Genomic DNA, 24,184 nt, shown 5'->3' with positions numbered 1-24,184 from the left:
AAAGAAGAAAAGAGAGAACAACTGGTCATCATAGAACTGAGACGTCATCGATGTCTTTTCTCTATGAAAACACAAAAGTAACATTTCATTATGTCAGACCAGAGGGAAGAATTGTTTAAAAATACTCATACGTCTAACTAGATAATATTTCAGGAGCGAATGATTGGATTCATTTAATGTGTAAATTAAAAAGCATTTAAACCTGTGTGGAATAATGATGTTTATAAAGAATATGTTGGTTTGGGTATATAAACAATCTGTTTTAAATGGCAAAATGAATTTAAGGAGGGCACTTGTGATGAGCACTGGGTGTTGTATGTAAAGGATGAATCACTGAATTCTTCTGAAGCCAATATTGCACTCTACGTTAACTGGCAAATTTAAATGAAAAAAAAAAACTTACTGAAAACAAATAAATAAATAAGATGGTGAAATGAATTTTGGACTTCTTATTCAGTTCCAGTATTTCTTATCCTCTTTTCTCTTCCTCTCTATTCCTATCAATGTAGCTTTCAACATTTTCCAGAAATAGCACAAAGATAGAACTTATAGCCAAATTATTGAAAACTCTAAATTGATAGGATACAAGCTTTTGTGCTTACATTGTTATTTATTTTCCCAACTAATTTATAGGTTACCATTTAGGATCTTATGTTCAGGCAATATAATGAATATATATTCATATATAATATATATGTAATGAATACATATTATATATATGAGTATATAATGAATATATTACTTATGAATATTATGTTACATATGACATAATGTTTATTTATATTATAAAATATATAAATGTATAATGTAAAAAATATATACATAAAATTCAGAGACTTCTTAAAACTCAAGGTGAGAGCTTAAAATTCTCAATTTAAATGGATTGAACTATTTGATAAGGCACCAAAGAGTGAATAGGTGATAGGGCACAAATGAGGTAAATTTGGAAATAGGCAGTGTGGTAAAGAAGTCACCTACAGCAACACTCTATCTAGAGCAGGCCCAGCCAATTTCATTCTAACCAAATGCCTTTATAATAAACTTCCACCCACCTCCATGACTACTACCTCTAATTATATGCAACTTACTAATTTTATAACCACTCAAATATGAGTCCTACTGAAATGACTCACAGATCTGGATAATCTTTTTAGGTAAACAGAATCATGTTTATGTGTCCATGGCCTCTGATTTTGTACTTATAGATGTATATCGGTCTACCTGATATTTTAGAAACTCACTTCAAACAAAACAGTAATAGCAAAGCATTGGTTTGGGGAAGGAAGGGAACTTCTCTACTATTTTCTGGAAGGTTAGACCCAATGAAGAAGAAAGCACATAGAATTAAGTATTGTAAACAAAGTCAAAGATAGGAATTCAGTGAGCATTGATAACCCTGAAAAGAGTTTTGAAAAGTAAACTGCCCAGGAGTAACACAACTTGCAGCCACATAAACTTTCAGATTAAGTATGTTTTAGGAAATCTCACATAATCCAGTTATCTAGGGCTGGCCCTGCAGGTAACTGGAATAGAAAGTTGCCCACATGACTTGACTTCAAGTACTCTGAAAACAGGATTCTAATCAGCCTACTCCAATGCCTGAAACTGCTAGCTTGGACGGAAGGCTGGGCTCTACCTATAAGTCTCAGGTAAAATAAAAGGACATTAGGTTGCACATTAGCCTATGAGTATATTGCTGCATTATTATAGCTGAATGTGTTGGGAAAGAGAAGGAAGTTGGGATGCAGGAGGACTTTAAGAATAAATGAATTTTCTTCTAATAATACATTGCTTCTCAAATATCTATACTCTAGAAAATCAGGGGCTAGTTTTTTAGAGACTAGATATTAATTTTCCCACCACCAAAAAAAAAAAAAAAAAAGATAATTACGTGATGTGGTAGAAGTGGTATCACCACAATGACAATCACATTGCAATATAGATATGTATCAAATCAACACATTGTATACCTTAAATTTACACAATGTTGTAGGTCAAATATATTTTAATTTTTAAAAATCTTTCAGAATTTTAATTACTTTGCTATGACATCTATTGGTCTAAAAGTAATAAAGGAAGCCTCTAAAGCCATGAAGATAGTAATGATACTGCCTTCTATTCATTTTCATAACAAAGTACAGACTTCCCCCAGATGACTGTAACTTAGTGATTTTCTTGCAAATTACCTGCCCAACAGCAAAGCCATTGTCCCCCATGATCCATACTCTCTTCTCACTTCCACTGTCATAGGGCTGGTAGCCAGACTTACGTAAGATTCCAGGATGCTAAAAAATAAATATGATAATAAATATTTTATTTGTAAATTTCATTTACACTTTGAAAGGAAAAATGAGGCAACAGACTTGTTTGAACATACCATCATGATTACATATTTCATTCCTTGATTATGTAAGTCTTGGGGAAAATTTTCGAGATGAGTGTAAGTCGTGTTATCAAACGTGAAATCCTTTCCCCCTTCCATGTAGTCTACGTCAGAATACTGGACGTCCTGAAAGATACAGCCAGCTAGTTAGAAAATACCCCTGTGTTCACTGAAGGTATCATGGCTCCGGTATTTGCTCACTAAAACTGAAGCTGTGTTTCTCAATGATCCTCAAATTTCTAGGACTTGGCTACCTCTTAGAAGTAAAGTAGCCCCTTCTGAAAGATGCAGGCACTCTTAGGTTGTAGTTTTCTCTCTCTGTACCGACAGATGCATGTCATACGGTATTGGGAGGAACTTGATGGTAGGGACTGTGTCTTGTTTATCTCTGTAACTCGAGAGCTTGGATGCTTGACACAAAACAGGTGGGCTTTAAATGTCTGTTTGGGTGAGTATATTCGTCATGTTATAACATCGTGCAAACCTGGAGCCTAAACATTAAGCTGGGATATATAGTAAGAAGAGAAAACAGTCTTCTTGGTCTATAAAACTGCTAGAGTAATAACTCACAAAGATCAAGGACAAAGGGGCAGAGCTTTAATTAACCAAACTCTCAGGCGTACGTTATTTTAGCGTTTGCCTAGCACTCTGAGACGGGCAGGTGTTATTCTCAGTGAGAAGATTGAAATGTGAAGGGGTTGAGCGACATTTCCCAAGGTCGTATGCTTGGGTGGGTGGGAGCAAACGGGGCTTTTGTGATAGGAGATAAGAGTCAAAGGTGACTCCAGATGCCCTTTTTTCCCCCAATCTGCCACAACTTCAAAGACATCTAAAGGTCTTTTAAGTAAGTGTTTCTCATGTGTATTAGAAGGCTCTAGCTTCCAGGCCTGAAGGAAATGTGGCTTGTGGCCTGTTGCCAATGCAGCACATCTGTTCTAACACGGGGCAGTCGGCTAGTACACAGGTGCCCTCCAGTACCACATACTGGGAAAGATCCAACCCATAGGAGAAAAGCTCATTTGTTTCTGAATCAGCAACACCCCAGAAAAATCTTTCCCATCAGAAGTACGGAGAGAGATTGAAATCAATACTGCGTGGGGTGCCTGGGTGGCTCAGTCGGTTAAGTGTCTGACTTCAGCTCACGTCATGATCTTGTGCTTTGTGGGTTTGAGCCTTGCATCAGTCTCTGTGCTGACAGCTCAAAGCCTGGAGCCCGTCTTTGGGTTCTGTGTCTCCCCCTCTTTCTGTCCCTCTCCTGCTCACACTGTCTCTCTCTCTCTCTCTCTCAAAAATAAATAAAACATAAAAAATATTAAAAGAAAGAAATCAATACCACTTGTAATCAAAAGCACTATTTTTGAAACCTGGTCCTGCCATTTAGCTAGCTGGAGTGGCCTTAGAAAAGTTATGAACTATGCAGCGTGTCTCCATTACCTTATGTACAAAGTTCAATAAATGAGGGTTACCCATGATTGTGAGAGCAACTTATAAAATAATAATGACGTGGCCAGACTTGACCTGATTCCTCCTGCAATTGAGTGCTTGCAGATTGCAGATATGGGAGCATTAAAATGAAACACTTCATAGTTACTCCAAAACAACATGGTGGTCATGTTTTCTCACAGGAAAAATGCACCTCTCTGCCTGCTCCCCTTTCAGCACTGAGAGGGGATTGAAAAGTCCTGATATCAGGCCAAAGTCATTTTCACCTGCACACTCTTCCTTTGGATGCTAGCCAAAGATATGCTTGCAACACAGTTCCAAAGATCTAGCTCAACATATTGTTTTGATAACCTCATTAACGATATGTATCTCCTGGATGAATTTGTCAAATATTATACACTTAGTAATTAGTTATTTACTGGTGGACATTGAACATCATAAATATAGAGCTTTGGAACAATAGAGCTTTTGGAATCAGAGTCTGCTAGATCTTAAAGGAGTGTGCAAGATCACTAACAGATACTCACTTACTCTAAGTCATTTTTATAACCATCAGCTCTTGTTAACAGTTTCACCCCCAGGTATTGCTTACTTTTATCAAATAGCAGCTAACTTTGACGAGAGTTCATCCTCTGTGCTGCCTTCCTTCCATACAAAGTGTAAGGCAATCCTCACTACCTGTCCACCAAAGTCAGCCTTACCTTCTCATTTTATAAAGGGGGAGGCTAAGACTCAGAGATTTTAATTAACTAGCCCAACACTGACAGAAGGAGTAAAATTCCAAACCATATCCATATGACTCCCTAAACCATACTCTTCTAATCACAATATAGGTAATTTAGCATGCACATTTCTAACAGTAGATGTCCCTATCTATCTATCTATCTATCTGTCTGTCTATCTATCTATCCATCCATCCATCCATCCATCCATCCATCCATCCATCCATCCACTTTACATCTCTTTGTATTTTTTCCTAATAAATTGAATTAGATGCAAAAACTAAAGTATAGGAACTGTGTCTTACACTGATAAGAGAAGTTTCAACTTACATATGGGATCTTAGCCTCACAATTTCGTTTCACAACCGCCCTCAATCCATTGATGCCACCATAGTTCCTGCGACTGAGCTGGAACCCAAGACTCCAGTAGAGAGGCAAGGATGGTCGTCCGATGAGCTGAAAAAATAAATATATGCACGGCTAAGCATTTCAAAAAATACTGTTTCTAGGACCATATCTGACACAGAAAACATAGAAAAGTGTTTCCAATTCACTTTCTATAAAGCCCCCAGATCTAAAAATTTCAGATTCTAAGAGTAATCTCCTAGGGTGATTTGCAAAATTCTACAACTCATATCCTTCTTTACTAAGTACCTAAATGTGTTATCAGCAACTGCAACATTACAAAATAATGGGATTTGCAAAAATGATTGAATAATAGCATCATACTGGGAGGAAAAAATAATATTCGTTCGTTCGCTCAGTAAATATTTTCTGAGTGTTCACGATGTGGTAAAGCATTGGTGTAGGCACTTGGGATATAGTGGCATAAAGCAAACATAGTTCCTGCTCTCACAGAAATGAAAGGAAATACATAAATGCCTAATATAATTTCAGATAGTGGTATGTGCTAAGGAAAAAAGGAATCAGAACTGATAGGATTATGAGTGGGATAGTTGAAGAAATACTGGGCTATGTTTAAAATCCGGGTCTACATGGGTGCCTGGGTGGCTCAGTTGGTTAAGCGTCTGACTCTTGACTTTGGCTCAGGTCATGATCTCCTGGTCTATGAGTTCGAGCTCCTTAGCAGGCTCTGCGCTGACATTGCGAAGCCTGGTTGGGAGTCTTTCTCTCTCTCTCTCCCGCTCTCTCTGCCCCGCACTTGCCTGCTCTCCATCTCTCTCAAAATAAATAAATCTAAACTGAAAAAAGAAAAAAGTCCAGCCTACAAGTTGCTCAAGCCAACACTCCAAGAAAACCTCAGCCACAAGCCTGTCTCACATTGATCCCTAGAAGCCGCTGTCGCCCCATGTGACAGTGCCTCTGAATCCCATACCGTTTCTCTGCACATCATTAATGGCACTTATTATAAGGTGTCGCCTACTGTAATTATTTAAGACTGTGTCATACTTCTATTTGATTATAAATTAGCTGGTATCTGGGATCATATTTCACATGCCTGTGTGTGTCATCTTGAACAAGTCACTTCATCGTTCTGTACCTAAGTTTTTTATCTGTAAAATAGGAAGTTCAGGCTAAATGGTATCTAAAGTTCTTTCCTATTGTATAGTTTGAATCAAAACTAAGTAGCACAGTTCTTTTTACATAGTTTCTTTTCACTAAATTTTCCTTATTGAATGAATGAATACATTCTGCTGATTTGTGGCTGTTGATCTTGGAATGACTGATCACACATTGATGGACCATGATATCCTTGAGAACAGGATGGTATCTGACTTATTTTTGCCTTTCGCAAGCCTTGCATAGCACCTCTTTAGCATGCAGAAAGCATGCAACAAACGTGCATCAAAATAAGCGCACGATGAATGAAAGACGCACAATCCCAGCATTCGGAACGGATAGTTTACATAAATTTAATTTCTTCTTCATTTATAATGAGTGTATGAGATAGTGACAATCAATTATAACTCTCTGCAAGCAAAGCCCTTACCTCCAGGTATTCCTGGACCACTTGTTCCGGAGTGTTTCCCAGGAATACATAAAAGTCAAGGATGCCCCCAATCGTGCGGTAAGTGATTGCAGGAGCAGGCTGAAGGGTGACCTCTGAAAAGATTAAAATGAGAGTCATTAGAACTTCATGGTTGCAAAATATACTTCGCTCTAGAATGTGAATACCTGAGCTATCCAAAACAATCTCAGTCTCATTTGGAAAGAGATGAAAATCCCATGTTTCTTTTTTTAGGTGATTGCTGAAGTTTATCATAATATTAAGTGAGTAAATACCAAGAAAGAACTGATATTTTTAAGAGAAAGAAGAACTAATTCTATTTTAATCTGGCAGTGGAACAATACTAACATCTGGAATCTGGGAGTTAGATGAGTTTAATTATAATTTACAAAAAAAAAATAAGTCCTTATTAAGGGCTCTGTTTGTCCAGGAGCTAGAGGGGGAAGCTTCTGGAGTGGGGAAGGATTGAGCTATGAGAAACACAGCCTTGGTGCCTATAGACAGACTGACAGCCTGGTTTACGTGTTGAAATCCACGGGTATCTTTGGGACCTACCTGTCAATGGATCTTATTATCCACAGAATATTATGGAAAACATTGCATCCAAAGAGAACCCTGAAGCAGTTTTCAATGCAAGTAGCTTTCAGCAGGAACTGGATTTGTAACATGTTATCCTACTTTGGGGTCCCTGTTTCTATAGAAGCAGTGTAGGTGAAACACACCTTTGCTTAAACAGTGATCTGATCATGAAAGTCGTTTTTATAAAAGCTGCATCCCCAAACATATCCCTGCCAAGATGAAAAGAAGCCTCATACCCATGGCATTACTGTTCAACAGAAAAACCCCAAAAGAGGAGCCGCTGGTGTCTTCGAGGCACAGGAAGAATGTATGAGCTCCGTACAGATTGATCATGCCCTGTCAAGAAAAATGATAGGAAATCATAGTAGTATATGTTAAAAATGTTTTTATTTGCCCTAAAACAAAAACCAAAATCTGTGTACAACCTGTAGTTGGTCAATACTTGATGTAGTTTAGTATTGTGTCAAAAAAGGTATTGGTGGGGCGCCTGCATGGCTCAGTCAGTTAAGCTCCTGACTCTTGATTTTGGCTCAGATCATGATCCCAGAGTTGTGGGATTGAGCCCTACACTGGCCTCTGCCCTGAACATGGAGCCTGTTTGAGATTCTTTCTCTCTCTCTCCCTCTCTCTCTGTCCCTCACCCCCACTTGCTCTCTCTCTCTCAAAAAAAGGTTTTGAAATGGTAACATCATTTGAAACATGGATAAACAAAATATGGTATTATCCATACAATGGAATTGAGTACTATTAGTAATAATAAGAAATGAAAAACCGATCCATGCTACAATGTGAATAAACCTCATAAATGTTATGCTAAGTGAAAGAAACAGACACACCAAAAAAAAAAAAAACCCATCCATATATTGCATAATCTTATTTATATGAAGCACCCAGAGAGGTCAAATCTATACAGACAGAAAGTAGATTAGTGATTGCCCAGGGCTGACATGGGCACTGAGGTGGGAAAGGGGATCAGGTCTTTAAAAAGTATAAGGGATCCTAGTGGGGTAAGGAAAAAATATTCGAAAGCTGGATTATAGCTGCACAACCTGGTAATGTGCTCAAAAAGTTGTATACTTAAACAGGTGGATTTTATAGTATATAAATTGTATCTCAGTCAAGTTATTTTTCTAAATTTGGAAAATATCTGCAAAGACATACAACAAAATGTTAGCAGAAGATGATGTTAGTTTGAGAAAGTTTGAATTTCTTCTTTATGCCTGCTGTAGTTTCTACTTTTTCTATAGTTATTATATAATACTTAGGTAGTAAATAAGTTTAAAAGAAAAAGACATTGAACCTGCCACAGGGCTGTTATGAACACTGATATAAAAAGAGATAATGTGTACAATAGTGAGTGAAAAAGTGAGAGGGAGAGAGAGAGAGAGAAAGAAGGAAAAAAAGGAAAAGAGGGAGGAAGGAACACAAGATTTTAATCTGTGATTACGTAACTCAAGAAATTTTTAGCTATAGAAAGCTAAGTTTAGTGTGATCCTTAGCATTCCATATTTGTCAGGGTCCTTGAGCAAGTGTTTTAGTGAATGTTCTGGCTATTGCTTTTTTCACTTTGTTTCATTCGGGAAGTGGGCTCCCTTGGTTGCATCAGATAGTGGTAGGTGGACCAGTTAACGGGCTGTTTTATTTGTTCATCTCCTGTGGAATATGAATTGCAAAACTTCAGTCCCATCCCTCCCTTGCAGCGTCCATCAACCAGCACCTCTTGCACAGGTTTAGGAAACACTGTCAGCACAATGGAGACCTCAAGACATGCTCTGCAATCAATGCTACTCAAAGTGTCCTTCACGAACTGGAACCTCCCCACACGCTTACTGTAAGTGAGCAACAAGGAAAGTACCAAAATCAAGAGAAAGTTTAGGAACTCTTACAGAAATTAAAAGAGTAATTTTATACATTCCAATTTAAAACCCAAGCTTATGTTTTCTAAATCTTTGAGTAATCCTGTTTCATTTTCCTAGAATTAAAGAGAGAGAGAGAGAGAGAGAGAGAGAGAAAGGAACTGATCCTTCTCCACAGCTAAGTTCAGAGACACTGCTCTAGAACAGCTTTAACATCCATGTGGTTCCCTGTGGGTCTTGTAAAAATGCAGATTCTGGTCCACTAGGTCTGAGTAATATTAAAGCTGCCAAAAGAAGTACTTTTGAGTCCCCAAAGTTCTACTGAGGATAGCTCCTGCTGAAGCTCTCCCCTAGGTACTATTCAATTATTCCTGACAGAGTTATTTTGCAGAAGGATTTTCTAGTATATATTAGGCTGTCACACAGTGGATAATTATATTTTCCTTTAAAAGTGAGATTTTTAAAAAACTAATTTATTACTAATCGGGAGTTTATAAACCTCAAGAACTAGTATTCTCCAGCACAAATAGATCTAAGTTGGGCAAAATAATATACGGATGTAACTCTGTGGGTTGCCTGACCCCAGGTCACTGTCTGGAAAGGAGAGAAGGGGCTCCTTCCTGTGAGCACCAGGCAGGAAGAAGGGGGGCTCACGTTGGTGGGGGTGGCATCCTGAGTGAAGATGGGCCAGGTCTTCCAGCTCATGTTGTGGCGGTACTGCTGGTGCACATGTTCTCCCAGCCCTTACACGGCAGCGTTGCTGGGCAGCCGGAAAGACAGCTGCAGGTACTGATGGGCGAACTGCAAGGGCCCGATGCTTGTGTCCAACCTGAGCCACAGGGTAAGGACGAGAGTCACCAACCAGCTGTCTCTGCCAAGAAGCTGTCTGCTCCTCTCCCTATTGACTTCGAAACCAGTTGTTTCGTGCATACTCTCATCCACTTTCATACTACCTTTGGAGGCCTTTCTAGGGTGTCTCTGATTCTTTATTTCTAGAGAAGCGTGACACCAGAGACATGACATCAGAAACTCATGTTTGGATGTTTGGAGGAAGAGAGCAGAGGCAACCTTACACTTGCATCTACTTCTTGCCAGGCGCTACTCTGGATGCCTCAAATATAGCTCAGTATACGGAGCAACAGTGGACCTTCTGATTCCCTTTCTACGGAGATGGAAATTGAGGCCGAGGTGAGATACCTCACAAGGCTAACTGGTGACTTGCCAGTGTCAGAACTCGACTACAGGTTTTACTGACATTAACCCTTGTATTTTCTGCAGCACAATTTATGATTTATGCTCAGGCTACTCTTAGGTTCTTCCTGACAAGTTTCTCAGGACATAAAAATTTACATTGATAGACAATGAAGTTGAGTTGCAAAGTGAATGGTAATCCAAAATAATGATATTTCCTACTTCAGAATATATATTAACTACAAGTGTTTTTTTTATCTAACTTAGTACACCAGCACATTTATCTTTTAGTATGCTGTGCTCTGCAGTCATGACAGATTAATAGTGTTAACGATTTATAGTAAAATTTTGACAGTAAAATTTGAGGTTCAAATATTTTCCCCAATCATACTTATCTCATCACCCACCCCCAGTAAGTCAGAGTGAATGATACTGAGACTATATATTCAAAGATACACAAAGGGTGCTGAAAAGCTCACAAGACTCTTCTGTTGCTGGTTCGTATGATCTTGATGCTGAAGGGGTCATGAATGACCTCTACGTGATAGTTCAAATCAGAGGCATTAACAGTCTTATCAAGCAGGTTCGTATTTTCAAGGGAGACTTCATAGCGTTTGTTATCCTTATCAGTGATCTGTCAGAATAAAAAGAGAAAAAACAACTCCTGATAAGACTACTTCTGAGGTGCCTGGGTGGCTCAGTCGGTTGAGTGTCTGACTGTTGGTTTCTGCTCAGGTCATGATCACTTGGTTCATGAGTCGGAGCCTCACATTGGGCGCCAATGTTGGCACTGCTGGGATTCTCTCTCTCTGCCCTTCTCTGCTCAATCTCCCCCCCTCCCCATAAATAAATTTTTTAAAAAATGATCACTTTCTTGTAGAGCTACAAAGGATTTTCACTCTCAGTGAGAATAGCTTCTACTTCTTAACCCTGTGTTTCCTGACTTATGAGAAAAAAAAAATCACCCAATCATATGTCCCCCACAAAGTACAAAAGAGCTTACCCATCCCATCAGAAGATTCCTGCAGAGGGAAACAGAGGCAACTTCTGCCTCCATACCTCTATGCAGTGTCTAAAGGAGAATGATCAGAAACCAGAGTAGGGCCATGGCATTCTTTAGAGATATATTCAGTGGTAACCGCCAAACCAACCTTAAAATGAAAACGATTGGATGTCTGATAGTCAGCTGTGAAGAGGGTGTCGGTGACATCCTGTCCAAACAGAGATGGGGATGGTAGCCTTGTCAAGTGGGCAGTAAATCCTAGGAGTGGTAGGGAGGAGAAGCAGCTTTAGCCTTTATTTTGCAGTTAGTTTATGAGTCGAAAAGAATTGTTCTCTGGGACCTCATTAGGGCAGTACTCACCTGTCGTCGTATCATTCTGTCTACTCTTGACCTGATAGCCCCAGTTCCTAGAGAAGAAGCACTTTGGGGCTTCTGCATGTGACACAGGCTTCCAGCAGCATTTATATATCCATCTGCAGACATTCTGTAACAATGGCACAGTGTTAACATTGTACGAAATGAAGCAAAGAAAGTACTGTCTAAAAGTGATAATCAGTTTTATTCCAAGAAGAATTTAAGATAGGTCATTTTGCATTCAGTCATATGTTCATTCTTCTTTTATTCACACATTTTTCCAGTCATCTAATACGGATTTACTACCTACCAGACAAGGAGCTGATAATACATATAAATAACAGTTCTTGCCTTCAGAAAACTGACAGTTTTGTCTAGTAGTAATGCGGACATACACATCAGCCATTGCACGCAGCCTAGAAGCTGCAAGTGGGGTGGGGAGGGCTTCTGGGTAGGTGAAAGATGAGTCCAGTCCTAATGCACGAGGAGAGGTTAGATAAGTGAACATGGAGCAGTATTCCAAGCAGAGAGAGCAGCAATGTAGGGTTCATAAAAACCACAAGTTCATCGTACCAAGGCCAAACAAGGCTGGAGGCTCACAATATTCATGCCACAAGTGAGCTGGACATCAGACAAACCAGTTTAGACTTTCTCATGAGGAAGAGTCATGGAAATGATGAACAATATGGCATAAAGAAATGCATTTCTAAGATGGAGGAAAACGAAAGCAAAGAGAAATAGAAAGAGGTTAAGTTAGAACTACAGTAGAGGGTGACAAAAAATCCACAATGTCCACAGGGTAAAAATAAACCATGTATGGTTCCTCAGAGTGGTTTGGTTACAGGTTTTTGAAATGAGTATCATTTGGTGAGACGTTTTTTCTATAGGTCCTACAACTTTAAGATTAACTTCCATGAAAATGGTTTTGTTATAATAAAGAAATAAAATAGGCAGAAAATTGTTGAAATAAACATAGGCATCCACCGTTTTGCCCAACTAAATTTACAGGAGGTGACGGAAGTATCATTAAGAAAAGAATGCAAAACCATTATAAAAAGCTATAATGCAATTGGCAGACCAGAAACGCAGGAAATAGATTTTATCAACTCTAGGGAAAAATATATTCATAGCTTAAAACACAAGAGGAGAAGAAGAACTGACTTCTCCAAGCCAAGTCAATGTGGAGAAGTAGAAGAGAACTGGGGGCATTGTTTTGGATGATTAATTGGGAAGCTCCAGTATGAACACTTAGCTGCCCAATCTGACATTCCTTACAGCTATTGGTAAGCTCTGGCTAATTGATGGGCATCCTGAAGTATTTGTTTATAGGCTAAAGGAGTTAGGCAAGATGCTAGGAGCCAGAAGCCATGGCAATGCACCAGCTAATAAGCCAGCCCCCCTTATAGCGAGACAAGTACCCACTTTCTCTCTAGCACTCCTTTCCTTCTCTCCTAAATACTCAATGAGAGTCAAGGTAAATAGGGCAGGCAGTCATAGATAATTATATACAAAGATGACAGTCAAGAACCACCAAACATGAGAGAAACCAACACTATGGTAGGCACCAAACTTAAAAAGCAAATTAAAAAAGAATATGTAGCATAATTTGTGTTAAAACAAAACATATTAATATATGTGCATAATATATAAATATATATTCATAAAGAAAGTAATATCTATTGATAATCAATTTTGTATGCAAATATAATCATAAATATATGCAAAAGCATAGAAAGATCAAGACAAGGCTACACACCATGCTATTGAATTGATTCTGGGAAATATCTCTGGAAGTAGAGAGAACATTATGAATAAGGAGGGACTTTCCCACTTTACTCTGTATGTAACTATAATGTCTCAATCCTTCTTCTTAAGGGAACGTATCCAGTATAAATTTTATGATTAAAGAAACAAAATAATATGTCACAGTACTACTCGTTTGGAAAAGGTATCTCAGATGCTAGCATCTGATGTAATTGCTGTGAAAAACCACACAATATGAATACAACTTAAACCAATGTCTCATGTCTATTATAAACAAAGCAATCACATCATAACCATAAAATATTCTTAAATGTAGCTACTAGTTCTCCATATATACAGTCGATATTCCTGCCCCATCCTCTCCAGATAACAACATCAAAATAAGCTGGAGGGGATCAGCGGAGAGTTTGTGAGTTCTGGGTAACCTCTAGATAACTGATATTCCTAAGTCTGAGGCAGACATTCAGTCCTTCTGCTACCTCTGAAACTGAGGTTGGTAAAGTCCAAGAGGTCAGTTTCACTGCCATAAACTGTTCCAAAGTTTATAGACCTGTATAAAAAGCAATAAGCCAAGAAATTCAATACCTTCAGATAAATACAGTATTTTTGAATGCAATCTGCCATAACAACTCACTTCAATTTTAAGCCATTTGGAGTATTGCAGATACCAAAGGTCAAATCTTTGACATAGATACATCTCCTTCTTTTCCATTACCACTGCCACCACAGACAGTAATATAGACCCTCATAAACTCTTCCCTGATCTTCAGCAGTTGACTCATGACAAATCTCCCTTTCTCTATTCTTCTTCTAACACCAAAGTTTCCCAAAGAGTATTCACCAGTTATCTTTCCGATAGACTTTTATGCTGTCTTCCATTCAAATTATTGACAAATAGCATTTGAGAATTGACTTGGAAATTATGTAATCCAACTTCTATTTGCTATAAGTGCATCTGAAAGATCCTTAAGTGCTGTGATTGACATGTAGCTACCTCCTTCCAAAATCAGAAAATTCACCTTCATAGTTAATATTTTATTACAAAGTTATTTCTTCTGTTTAGTTGAAATCACTCCCCAGAAAGTTCTATTCTTTGAAATTTACTGTAGTTGCATATTGCCTTTTAGATAAAATATCTCTAACTATATTGAAAAATAAGAAGGAAAACGGATTCTTAGTGTCTCATTACTAGACAAGAAGAAGAAGTGCATATTGGGGGGAAAATGTTTCAACAATGTTTAAAAATAAACTAGAATAATTAATAAACTTAAGAAGGTTTCTGGTTACAAGATCATTATTCAAAAAATCAATTTTAAGTCAACATGCCAACAACAGCTAAATGGAAAATTAAAATTTAAAACTATTTAAATAAAGTCAAACATCAAATAGCTAGAAAATATTTGGAAAAACTTTTTGGACATCTACACTAAAAACTTCAAAATTAAAAATCTCAATAAATGAAAAAGTATATCATGATCCTAGATTAGAATATTCACTCTTGTAACTATGGCAATTCTTCAAGAATTAATCTCCACATTTTATGTGAACAGAATAAAATCTCTGGCAGATTTTGTAAGGAAACCGATGATTTAGAAACTGACTGATTCTAAAATGTATTTAGAAATCTAAAGGGTGAAGAATAAATTAGGCAATCTTGAAGAAAAATAAGAATGATTTAGAAGACCTATACGGTCACATACCAAGACCTATTATAAGGCTATACTAATTAAAGAAGTGTGGTATTGGCAAAAGAGTGAACTAACAACAGAACAAAATAGATATTCCAGAAACAGATCCTCACATATAAAGACAGGTAATTTACAGTATAGTTGCCACTACAATGCAGAGAGGAAAAGATGGTGGTGATGGATCTATTAAATATTTTAAAAAAATGTTCTGGACTCCTACCTGAGAACATACACAAGAACCAATTCTAGATTGATTAAAAATCCAAACTTGAAAAATGAAACAATGCTTTTAGAGGAATACATAAGAATATATTTTTCTAACCTTGACATAGGCAAGAATTTTTTAATAGAATACAAAATGCATATTAAAACTTGATGAAGTGGATTTTATTAAAGCTAAGAACTACATTTCATCAAAAGACACCGATGGGTTAAAAGTCAAACTACAGAGTAAGAAAAGGTACTTACAATGTATATATCTGATAAAAGATTTGTATTCAGAATATATAAATGATTGCTATAAAGCAATAAGAAAAATACAAACAGCCCAACAGAAAAACTAGTTAAGAAATTGAAAAGATGCATCACAAATATGATTGTCCATGTAGCCGGTAAGTATATTAAAAGGTGTATAACTCCATTAGTCATGAGAGAGGTACACAACATAGGGAATATAGTCAATAATATTTTAATAAGATGGTAACTATACTTATCATGGTGATCATTGTGTAATGTATAGAAATGTCGAATCACTAATATGATCATAGTGTTAACTATATTTCAATATCAAACTTTTTAAAGTTAAAATTACATTTAAAAACAAAGAAAAAGGAGAGAAGACCAACAGTAGGTTAGGATATAGAGCATCTGCTATTATATACTGCTAGAGGGAATGTAAATTGGTACAAATACTTTGAAAAACTATTTTGCAATATCACTGAAAGATAAACATGTACATATTCTATGAACTAGAATACAAATGTAGACTTAATAACTCAAGAAGAAGAACTACAGAAGCCATTTAAAAACAATAGGAAATTTCAGCTGGCTAATTATCTTATCAATACATTCTGACACAAAGAACATAAATATGTAAATATAAAATAAAATAAATACAATAAGTGTAAAATCATCATTATAATAAAAGAAGCACCAGGTGGAAAATAGAATGGATTGTATATATAATAGAAACTAAACATATGAAAGATTTAGGGAAAAATCCTCATAATGCATATGTAATAAAATGCATATATTTTTAAAATGTTTATTTATTTTGAGAGAGGGAGAGAATGAGTAGGAGAGGGGTAGAGAGAGGGAGAGAGAAAATCCCAAGCAGACTCTTCACTGACAGCGCAGCCTCCATGCGGGGCTCCATCTCACAAACTGTGAGATTATGACCTGAGTCAAAATCAAGAGTCAGATGCTCAACTGATTGAGCCACACAGGTACCTATAATAAAATGCATAATAAGGGAAACATAAAACCCAACTGAGAAATATACATATATAAAAAAAGAGTTGAAAAGGAGAGATTTCCTATGTTTATAGAATGGGAAGATTCAAAGTTATTGAGATATCAATATTGCCTAAATACTTTTAAAAAGGGGAGGGGGTGCCCGGGTGGCTCAGTTGGTTGAGTGTCCCACTTAGGCTCAGGTCATGATCTTGCAGTTCGTGAGTTGGAGCCCCACATTGGGCTCTGTGCTGACAGCTCAGAGCCTGGAACCTGTCTTTGGATTCTGTCTCCCTCCCTCTCGCTGCCCCTTCCCCAATCACACTCTGTCTCACTCTCTCTCAAAAAGAAATAAACATTTAAAAAATGCCCAAATAGAACCTAAAATTCTATGCGGTCCTAATTAATATCCCAATAGGATATTATGGAATATAGAATATAGAATATGAGGGAAAGGAATAATATCTACATACACACAACCTTTATGATAAAGTCATAAGTCGCAACCAAGCAGTGTTCAAATAGCTGATATTCTTGTGTTAGCTACTCATAAACATAAAAAAAAAATCTATGTTTTTAGCACATGTTCATTTGGGTGATTTGTTGCCAATACACAATTTTAGAGGGCTCTTCTTATAACAAGTCACTTGAGTTCTACAAGTGACTCAGTCATCCATATATGCTTGATTGCCTCTCTTCTCAAGGAATACATAGTCTAGCCCACATTTACTCTTCCCATAGCTATCCTTGGAATCACACTTATGACACATTTAGCAACACTGGGAACTCCTCCTCTACTCTGGATTTTAGACCCCCATGAACCAACACTCTTAGTTCCTCATCCTCTTCCTTTGACCATACCTTGCTTTCCCCACTTCCACAGGGCTGCTGTTTATCTAAATATGGCAAGAAAGAAATAACTCCAAACAAGTCACAGGCCCACAATCTACTCTACCACCACCCTCTGCACACTTGACATACTCATTTCATTTAAATAAAACCAATGAGAAAAAGATTGTCTCTTTAACAAATGGTGTTGGGATAAGCGGATGGTGACATGCAGAAGGATGAAACTGGACCACAGACACAAAAATAAATTCAAACTGGATAAAAGACCTAAATGTGAGAAAGGAAACCATCAAAATCTTAGAGTAGAACACAGGCAGCAACTTCTCCGACCTCAGCTGTAGCAACTTCTTACTAGACATGTCACCGAAGGCAAGGAAAACAAAAAGTACACATGAACTATTGGGACTTCATTAAAAAAAAAAAAAAAAAGTTCTGTACAATGAAGGAAACAATCAGCAGAACTAAAAGGATACTTACGGAATGGTAGAAAGTATTTGCAAATAGCATATTGGATAAAGGGTTATTATCCAAAATGCTTAAAAAATATATTAAACTAAACACTCAAAAAACAAATAATCCAGTGAAGAAATGGGCAAAAGACATGAACACTTTTCTAAAGAAGACATCCAGATGGCTAACAGATACATGAAAAGTTGCTTACCATCACTTGTCATCAGAGAAATACAAATCAAAACCACAATGAGACACCACCTCACACCTGTCAGAATCGCTAAAATTAACAACACAAACAGCAGTTGTTGACAAGGATGCAGAGATAGGAGAACGCTTTGCACCGTTGGTGGGAATGCAAACTGGTGTAGCCACTCTGGAGAATAGTATGGCTGCACCTCAAAAGGCTAAAAATAGAACTGTCCTATAATCCAGCAATTGCACTACTAGGTATTTACCCAAAGGATACAAAAATACAGATTTGAAGGAACAGATTGCACCTCGGTGTTTATAGCAGCATTATCAGCAAGACCCAAGCTATGGAAAGAGCCCAAATGTACATCAACTGATGAATGAATAAAGAAGATGTGGTAGATATACACAATGGATTATTACTCAACCATAAAAAACAATGAAAACTTGCCATTTGCAATGATATGGATGGAGCTAGAGAATATAATGCTAAGTGAAATAAGGGAGAAAGACAAATACCACATGATTTCACTCATATGGAATGTAAGGAACAAAACAAATGAACAGATGTGGGAGAGGAAAGAGTGAGAAACAAACCATGAGACCCTTAAAGAGAGAGAACAAACTGAAGGTTGATGGAGAGAGGAGGGTGGGAGATTTCGCTAGATGGGTATTAAAGAAGACACTTGTTATGATGAGCACTGGGTGTTGCCTGTAAGTGATGAATCACTGAATTCCACTCCAGAAGCCAATATTGCATTGTATGTTAATTAACTAGAGTTTAAGTAAAAATTTGAAAAAAAATAACACATAGGGGAAAATACGAAAATGGGAATAGAAATAATATAATACAATGCAAAACTTAGAGATGACAAAATATAATAGAATGATAGGAGTTCAGAAGGAAAACATATATATTCAAAGATCACTGTATGTCCTCTTAATGTCCACAGATTTATATACACGTATAAAGGGCTTTTTCTGATCACCTCAAATAGGCAAGAACACTTACCAAGCTAATCAACATGTGAATAGTAATGCTTTATCAAAAATCACCATGCCAATCAGCTACTGACAGAACAAACTGTTTTACTATCAGTGAAATTTCTATAGAAATAAAGTCATTTCTTTAACTGATAGAGGATAGATAGATAGAGAAATAGATAGAGAAATAGATAGATAGATAAATAGATTCCAGTAGACCAAAGGCAGAGAGCCTATTTCTCTGACCTCTGTCACCACTCGGCCAGGAACACAGTCTATCCTCTCTGATTCAGGGATCTCTGGGCAGTCCGGAAGAGATGAAGTCCCTGCATAGGAATTAAAGGAAAAAGTTGAAAATTGGTAATGTAATCACAAGTCCATAAAAGGTGTAGGCGGAGTTACAGACTTCTCAGCCAAATTCTCTATGCAATGATCACTAGTAGCTGCTTATCTACCTGTGCCTATAAGTGTTAAACACAGTTGCTTTTTGTCTGGTGGCTTTTTATTGAGATATAATTCACATGCCATAAAATTCACCCCTTTAAAGTGGTTTCAGTTTTTTCATTCAATGGTTTTCAGTATTTTACAAAGTTGTATCACCAGCCACTATCTAATTCTAGAACATTTTCATGCAAAAAGAAATTACATATCCATTCATGGTCACTTCCCATCCTCTCTTCTCTCAGTCTTTTGCACTAATCTGCTTTCTGTCTCCATGAATTTACCTATTCTGAACATTTCATATAAATGGAATCATAGAGTACGTGGTCATTGGTGTCTGGCTTTTTTTCACTTGGCATAATGTTCTCAAGGCTCATCCATGTTGCAATATGTAACAATACTTTAGTCTTCATTTTATGGCTCAATCATAACCACTGTATGGATATAATACTTTAAAAAATTTGTTCCAAAGTTGATGTACATTTGTGTTATTTCCACTTTTTGACTATTACATAGAATTCTGCGATGAACATTCACATACAGGTTTTTGTATGAACATATGTTTTGAATTCTCTTGGTTATATATCTGGAAATGGAATTGTTAAGTAATATGGCTGACCTCTGTCTTTTTAACTTATTTTATTTTATTTATTTAAAAAATTTTTTTAAATGTTTTATTTATTTCTGAGAGAGAGAGAGACAGCATGAGCGGGGGGGGGGGGGGGGGGGGGGGGGGGGGGGGGGGGGGGGGGGGGGGGGGGGGGTCAGAGAGTGAGGGAGATTCAGAATCTGAAACAGGCTCCAGGCTCTGACCTAGCTATCAGCACAGAGCCTGAGGCAGGGCTTTAACCCACAAACTGTGAGATCATGACCTAAGCCAAAGTCAGACACTTAACTGACTGAGCCACTCAGTCGCCCCTATCTTTTTAACGTTTTGAGGAACTGCCTAACTTATTTCCAAAGGGACAAAAATTCCAGAGTTTTACATTTCCACAAGCAGTGTGTGAGAGTTCCAATTTCTCTACATCCTCAACTCTTGTTATTATCTGTCTTTTTTATTATAGACATTTTACTGGGAGTGAAGAGTATGTGATCTTGACTTACATTTTCCCAAAACTGATTATAATGAGTATCTTTTTCATGACATATTGGCCATTTGTTGATTTTTTTATGAAGAAATGTGTGTCCAAATTTTTCACTCATTTTAAAACCTGGATTATTTTTCTTTTTAGTTTTGAATTGTAAGATTTCTTTATACATTCTGGATACGAGAATCAGATATATTATTTGCAAATATGTTTCCCATCCATTGTGCTATCTTTTCACTTCCTTGATGGTGTCTTTTGAAGAACAGATTGCTTTTTTTTTTTTTTTTAAGTAAAATTTGCCTATCTTTTCTTTGGTTGTTATGTCTTGGGTGTCATACCTAAGACACTGTTGTCTAACTCAAGATCAAAATATTTATAACTATGTTTTCTTCTTAGAATTTTATAGGCTTGGCTCTTACATGTCAAACTTTTATCCATTTTAAGCTAATTTTCTTATGTGATATCAGGTAGGGATTCAGCATTAATTTTTTACATGGGGCTATGCTGTTGTCCCACACATTTGTTTTTTGTTTTGTTTTGTTTTTTGCTTTTTTCCCCACTAATTTTCAGACCTCTGTGAGATAAACTAGAAAGATATTATTGTCTGCATTTGAACAAAGATCTTCACTCAACATTGGCTATTCTTATTTTAGCTTTTATCACTTTTGTGAACCCCTCTCCCCCACCCATCAATGTAACATCAGAGGCAGGATCTATTTCAGTAGGCTCCATGAGCCAGTCAAAACCCAGAATTGCATCTGAGGCTTGAGTCAACAGTGGACATAATAGGTACCCTTTAGGACCTTTGTTTCTATTCAAAAAAGACCTCAAAACAACTCTCCTACCTTTATGGCTTTACAGTTGTTTGTATATATATTTAAGTAAAAATTTATTTTAAAATTGGATTGAAGACTTAAATGTAAGACCCTTGAAACTGTAACACTCCTAGAAGAAAACATATGAGAAACAATTCATGAGATTGGTCTTGGCAATGATTTTATGGGTATGATCTCAAAAGCACAGGCAACAAAAGCCAAAGTGGACAAGAGAGACTACATCAAACTAAAAAGCTTCTGGTTACCAAAGGAACCCATCAACAGAATGAAAAGTTAACATAAGAAATAGGAGAAAATATTGGCAAACCCTCTATCTGAAAATGGGCAAAATTCTAAAATGCACAAGGAACTTCTACAACATAATAGTAAAACCAAGTCAAAAAAGAATAACCTGATTAAAAAATAGGCTATGACTAGAATAAGCATTTCTCTAGACATACAAATGGCTGAAAGAAAAGATGCTCAATGTCACTAATAATCAGGGAAGTTTAAATCAAAATCATAATTACATATCACCTCACACCTTAGGATGGCTATTATAAAGAAAACAAGGGGTGCCTTGCTGACTCAGCTGGTAGAGCATGTGACTGTTGATCTCAGGATTGTAAGTTTGACCCCCGTTTGGGGTGTAGAGATTACTTAAAAATAAAATCAAAAACCAACTTGACAATAAACTATTTGTAAAAAATAAATAAATAAATAATAAAATAAATAAAAATAAAAATAAAATCTAAAAAGCAATATAAAACCAAATACAAGAAGTGTTGATGAGAATGTGGAGCAACTGGAACACTTGTATGCTAATGGTGGGAATGATGCAAACTGGTGCAGCCACTGTGGAAAACAGTATGGAGGTTCCCCAAGAAATTAAAAATAAAACCACCATATGATCCAGCAATCCCACTTCTGCTATCAGCACAACTGAATAATTCAAAAGAATGGAAATAAAAATCTCAAAGAGATATTAGCATCCTCATGTCTATTGCAGTGCTATCCACAATAATCAAGATGTGAAAACAATCCAGGTGTCCATCAACCAATGACTGGATAAAGAAAATGTGAGATCTCTCTCTCTCTCTCTAATAATCTCTATTAATAATAATAAATATTAAATATATATTTAATTATATATTTAATATATTTTATATATATATATATATATAATTCAGCCATGAAATAAGGAAGGAAATCTGGTCATTTGCCATGGACGAATCTGGAGGACATTGTGCTAAGTGACATAAGCCAGTTACAGAAGGACAGATGCTGTATGATTCCATTTATAGGAGGTATCTAAAATAGTCAAATTCACAGAAGCAAAGAATGGAATGACTGCTGCTAGGGCCTGGGGGGAGGAGGAAATGGGGTGTTGCTAATCAACACGTATAGTTTCAGTTATGCAAGATGAGTAAGTTCTCCAGATCTGATGTCCAACATTATGCAATAACAATACTGTATCGTACACTTAAGAATCTATTAAGAGGGTAGGCCTTATGTTAAGTGTTCTTACCACCACATAAAAAATACATTAAAAAACCCCTCCTTTTCAATTCATGTAAACATATCTTCAAAAAGCATCTTGAGAGTAGCCCAGTTTATTGAACAGTTAAAAGTAAACTATTCTGCATGAATTAGAGTGTGATTTAGGGTAAATGCAGGTGTGACAATCTAGTTTTATTTTAACTAAGAGAAACTACTTATTCATGTATATTGGAGAATAATCTCATGGGACTTGTTACCCAAAACAAGTTTTATAGGGAAAAAGTAGTAACAAGCTAAAAATAGTTTATATCCATGGTTTTCAAATTTTCTTTCAAATACATAATTGTTCCTAAGAAGTGCCCTAATGTTTACTGGGGACAGTGGTGAAAAGAGACTGAGGAGGTAGGCTCTGCAATTTCTTTTCAATGCATGTTAAACCTCCATTTATAAAGTGAACTTCAGCAAGAAAAAGAAACTTCAAATTCTGTTTTAATTAAGGATAGGTTTTTGTATTACACACTGTTATTTTGTTATTTAGAGTATTATGTGTTCTTGGAGTAGAGAGCATTCTGTTTGATGCTTCTGCATGAGAGAGAACAGTTTCAAAGCTATTGATGAAGAAATCATAGCTATTTCAATCAGAATATGGGCTGGAAGCTAATTGTAATGGATATATTTAGGCCAAGTTAATCAGCCCTCAACTTACTTGTAATGTAATTTCCTTTTCTGTGATGTAATGGGATTGGGCACTCTCGCCTCAATTGTTCTTTCTATTCGAAGGCTCTACTACTTCATGACTGGATTAAGAACAGAAATCCAATGAGCCTAATTTTGCATCTTGTTAAAATTTCATCAAATGAGACTTTCATCAGGAGATCCTGAATATTACTAGCATTAAAGCATTTCCTGCAGAAAAAGAATACCCATCTTTTGAAAATTGACTTAAGTTTAGCTGTGGATGTGGATTTTGAATAATGCAATGTGGTGCCTTGCTGAAGAGTAAATAAATATAATGATGGCTTTGGCAACCAGAGGGAACTTTCCCAACCCTTCCAACCCTGAAGGAACAAGCGTCTTCCTTACCTGTATCATGGAACACCAAAAGCATCAAGAAGATATCTAAGGCCAGTATAATTAGGAAGAAGATGATCAGAAGGATTTCCAACACATTCAGATTCCTTGCCATCTAGACCGACACAGATAATGGGATTTAAGCAAACCACAAACCCCATCAATCCAAAAGACAGGCATCATGATTAGAATGTGAACTCATCTGCAAGATGCCTTGATTATACGCATTCCTCTTTATATAATCAAGAGAATATTGGTTTCCATCCATTACAGTGTTTATAACGAACTCTAGTCTGTGCATCTAACACCTCTAAGGCTCCTGTCTTTTTTGTATACAGAGGGATTGAGTATTGTCCAAGGAAGGAATGTATCAGACACAAAGAACTGGAG

The 24,184-nt window shown here is 36.8% G+C and overlaps 1 protein-coding gene across 1 annotated transcript in view; it reads right to left on the bottom strand.

The window, feature by feature from the left end:
* LOC120232971 (probable maltase-glucoamylase 2) overlaps window positions 1–23,909 on the bottom strand; it is a 78,607-nt gene extending 54,698 nt beyond the window's left edge. The window contains 11 exon segments of the mRNA XM_039234017.1: window positions 2,187–2,285; window positions 2,378–2,509; window positions 4,879–5,004; window positions 6,500–6,612; window positions 7,333–7,432; window positions 9,607–9,781; window positions 10,623–10,777; window positions 11,295–11,404; window positions 11,507–11,630; window positions 19,126–19,205; window positions 23,807–23,909. Of these exon segments, the coding sequence (XP_039089948.1) occupies window positions 2,187–2,285; window positions 2,378–2,509; window positions 4,879–5,004; window positions 6,500–6,612; window positions 7,333–7,432; window positions 9,607–9,781; window positions 10,623–10,777; window positions 11,295–11,404; window positions 11,507–11,630; window positions 19,126–19,205; window positions 23,807–23,909 (1,317 nt within the window).
* Window positions 23,910–24,184: the final 275 nt, after the last annotated feature.

The sequence above is a fragment of the Hyaena hyaena genome, unplaced genomic scaffold, assembly GCF_003009895.1.
Source record: "Hyaena hyaena isolate Hyena2069 unplaced genomic scaffold, ASM300989v1 scaffold_82, whole genome shotgun sequence".
Taxonomy (NCBI): Eukaryota; Metazoa; Chordata; class Mammalia; order Carnivora; family Hyaenidae; genus Hyaena; species Hyaena hyaena.
This window is presented reverse-complemented; position numbering and strand designations above follow the sequence as displayed.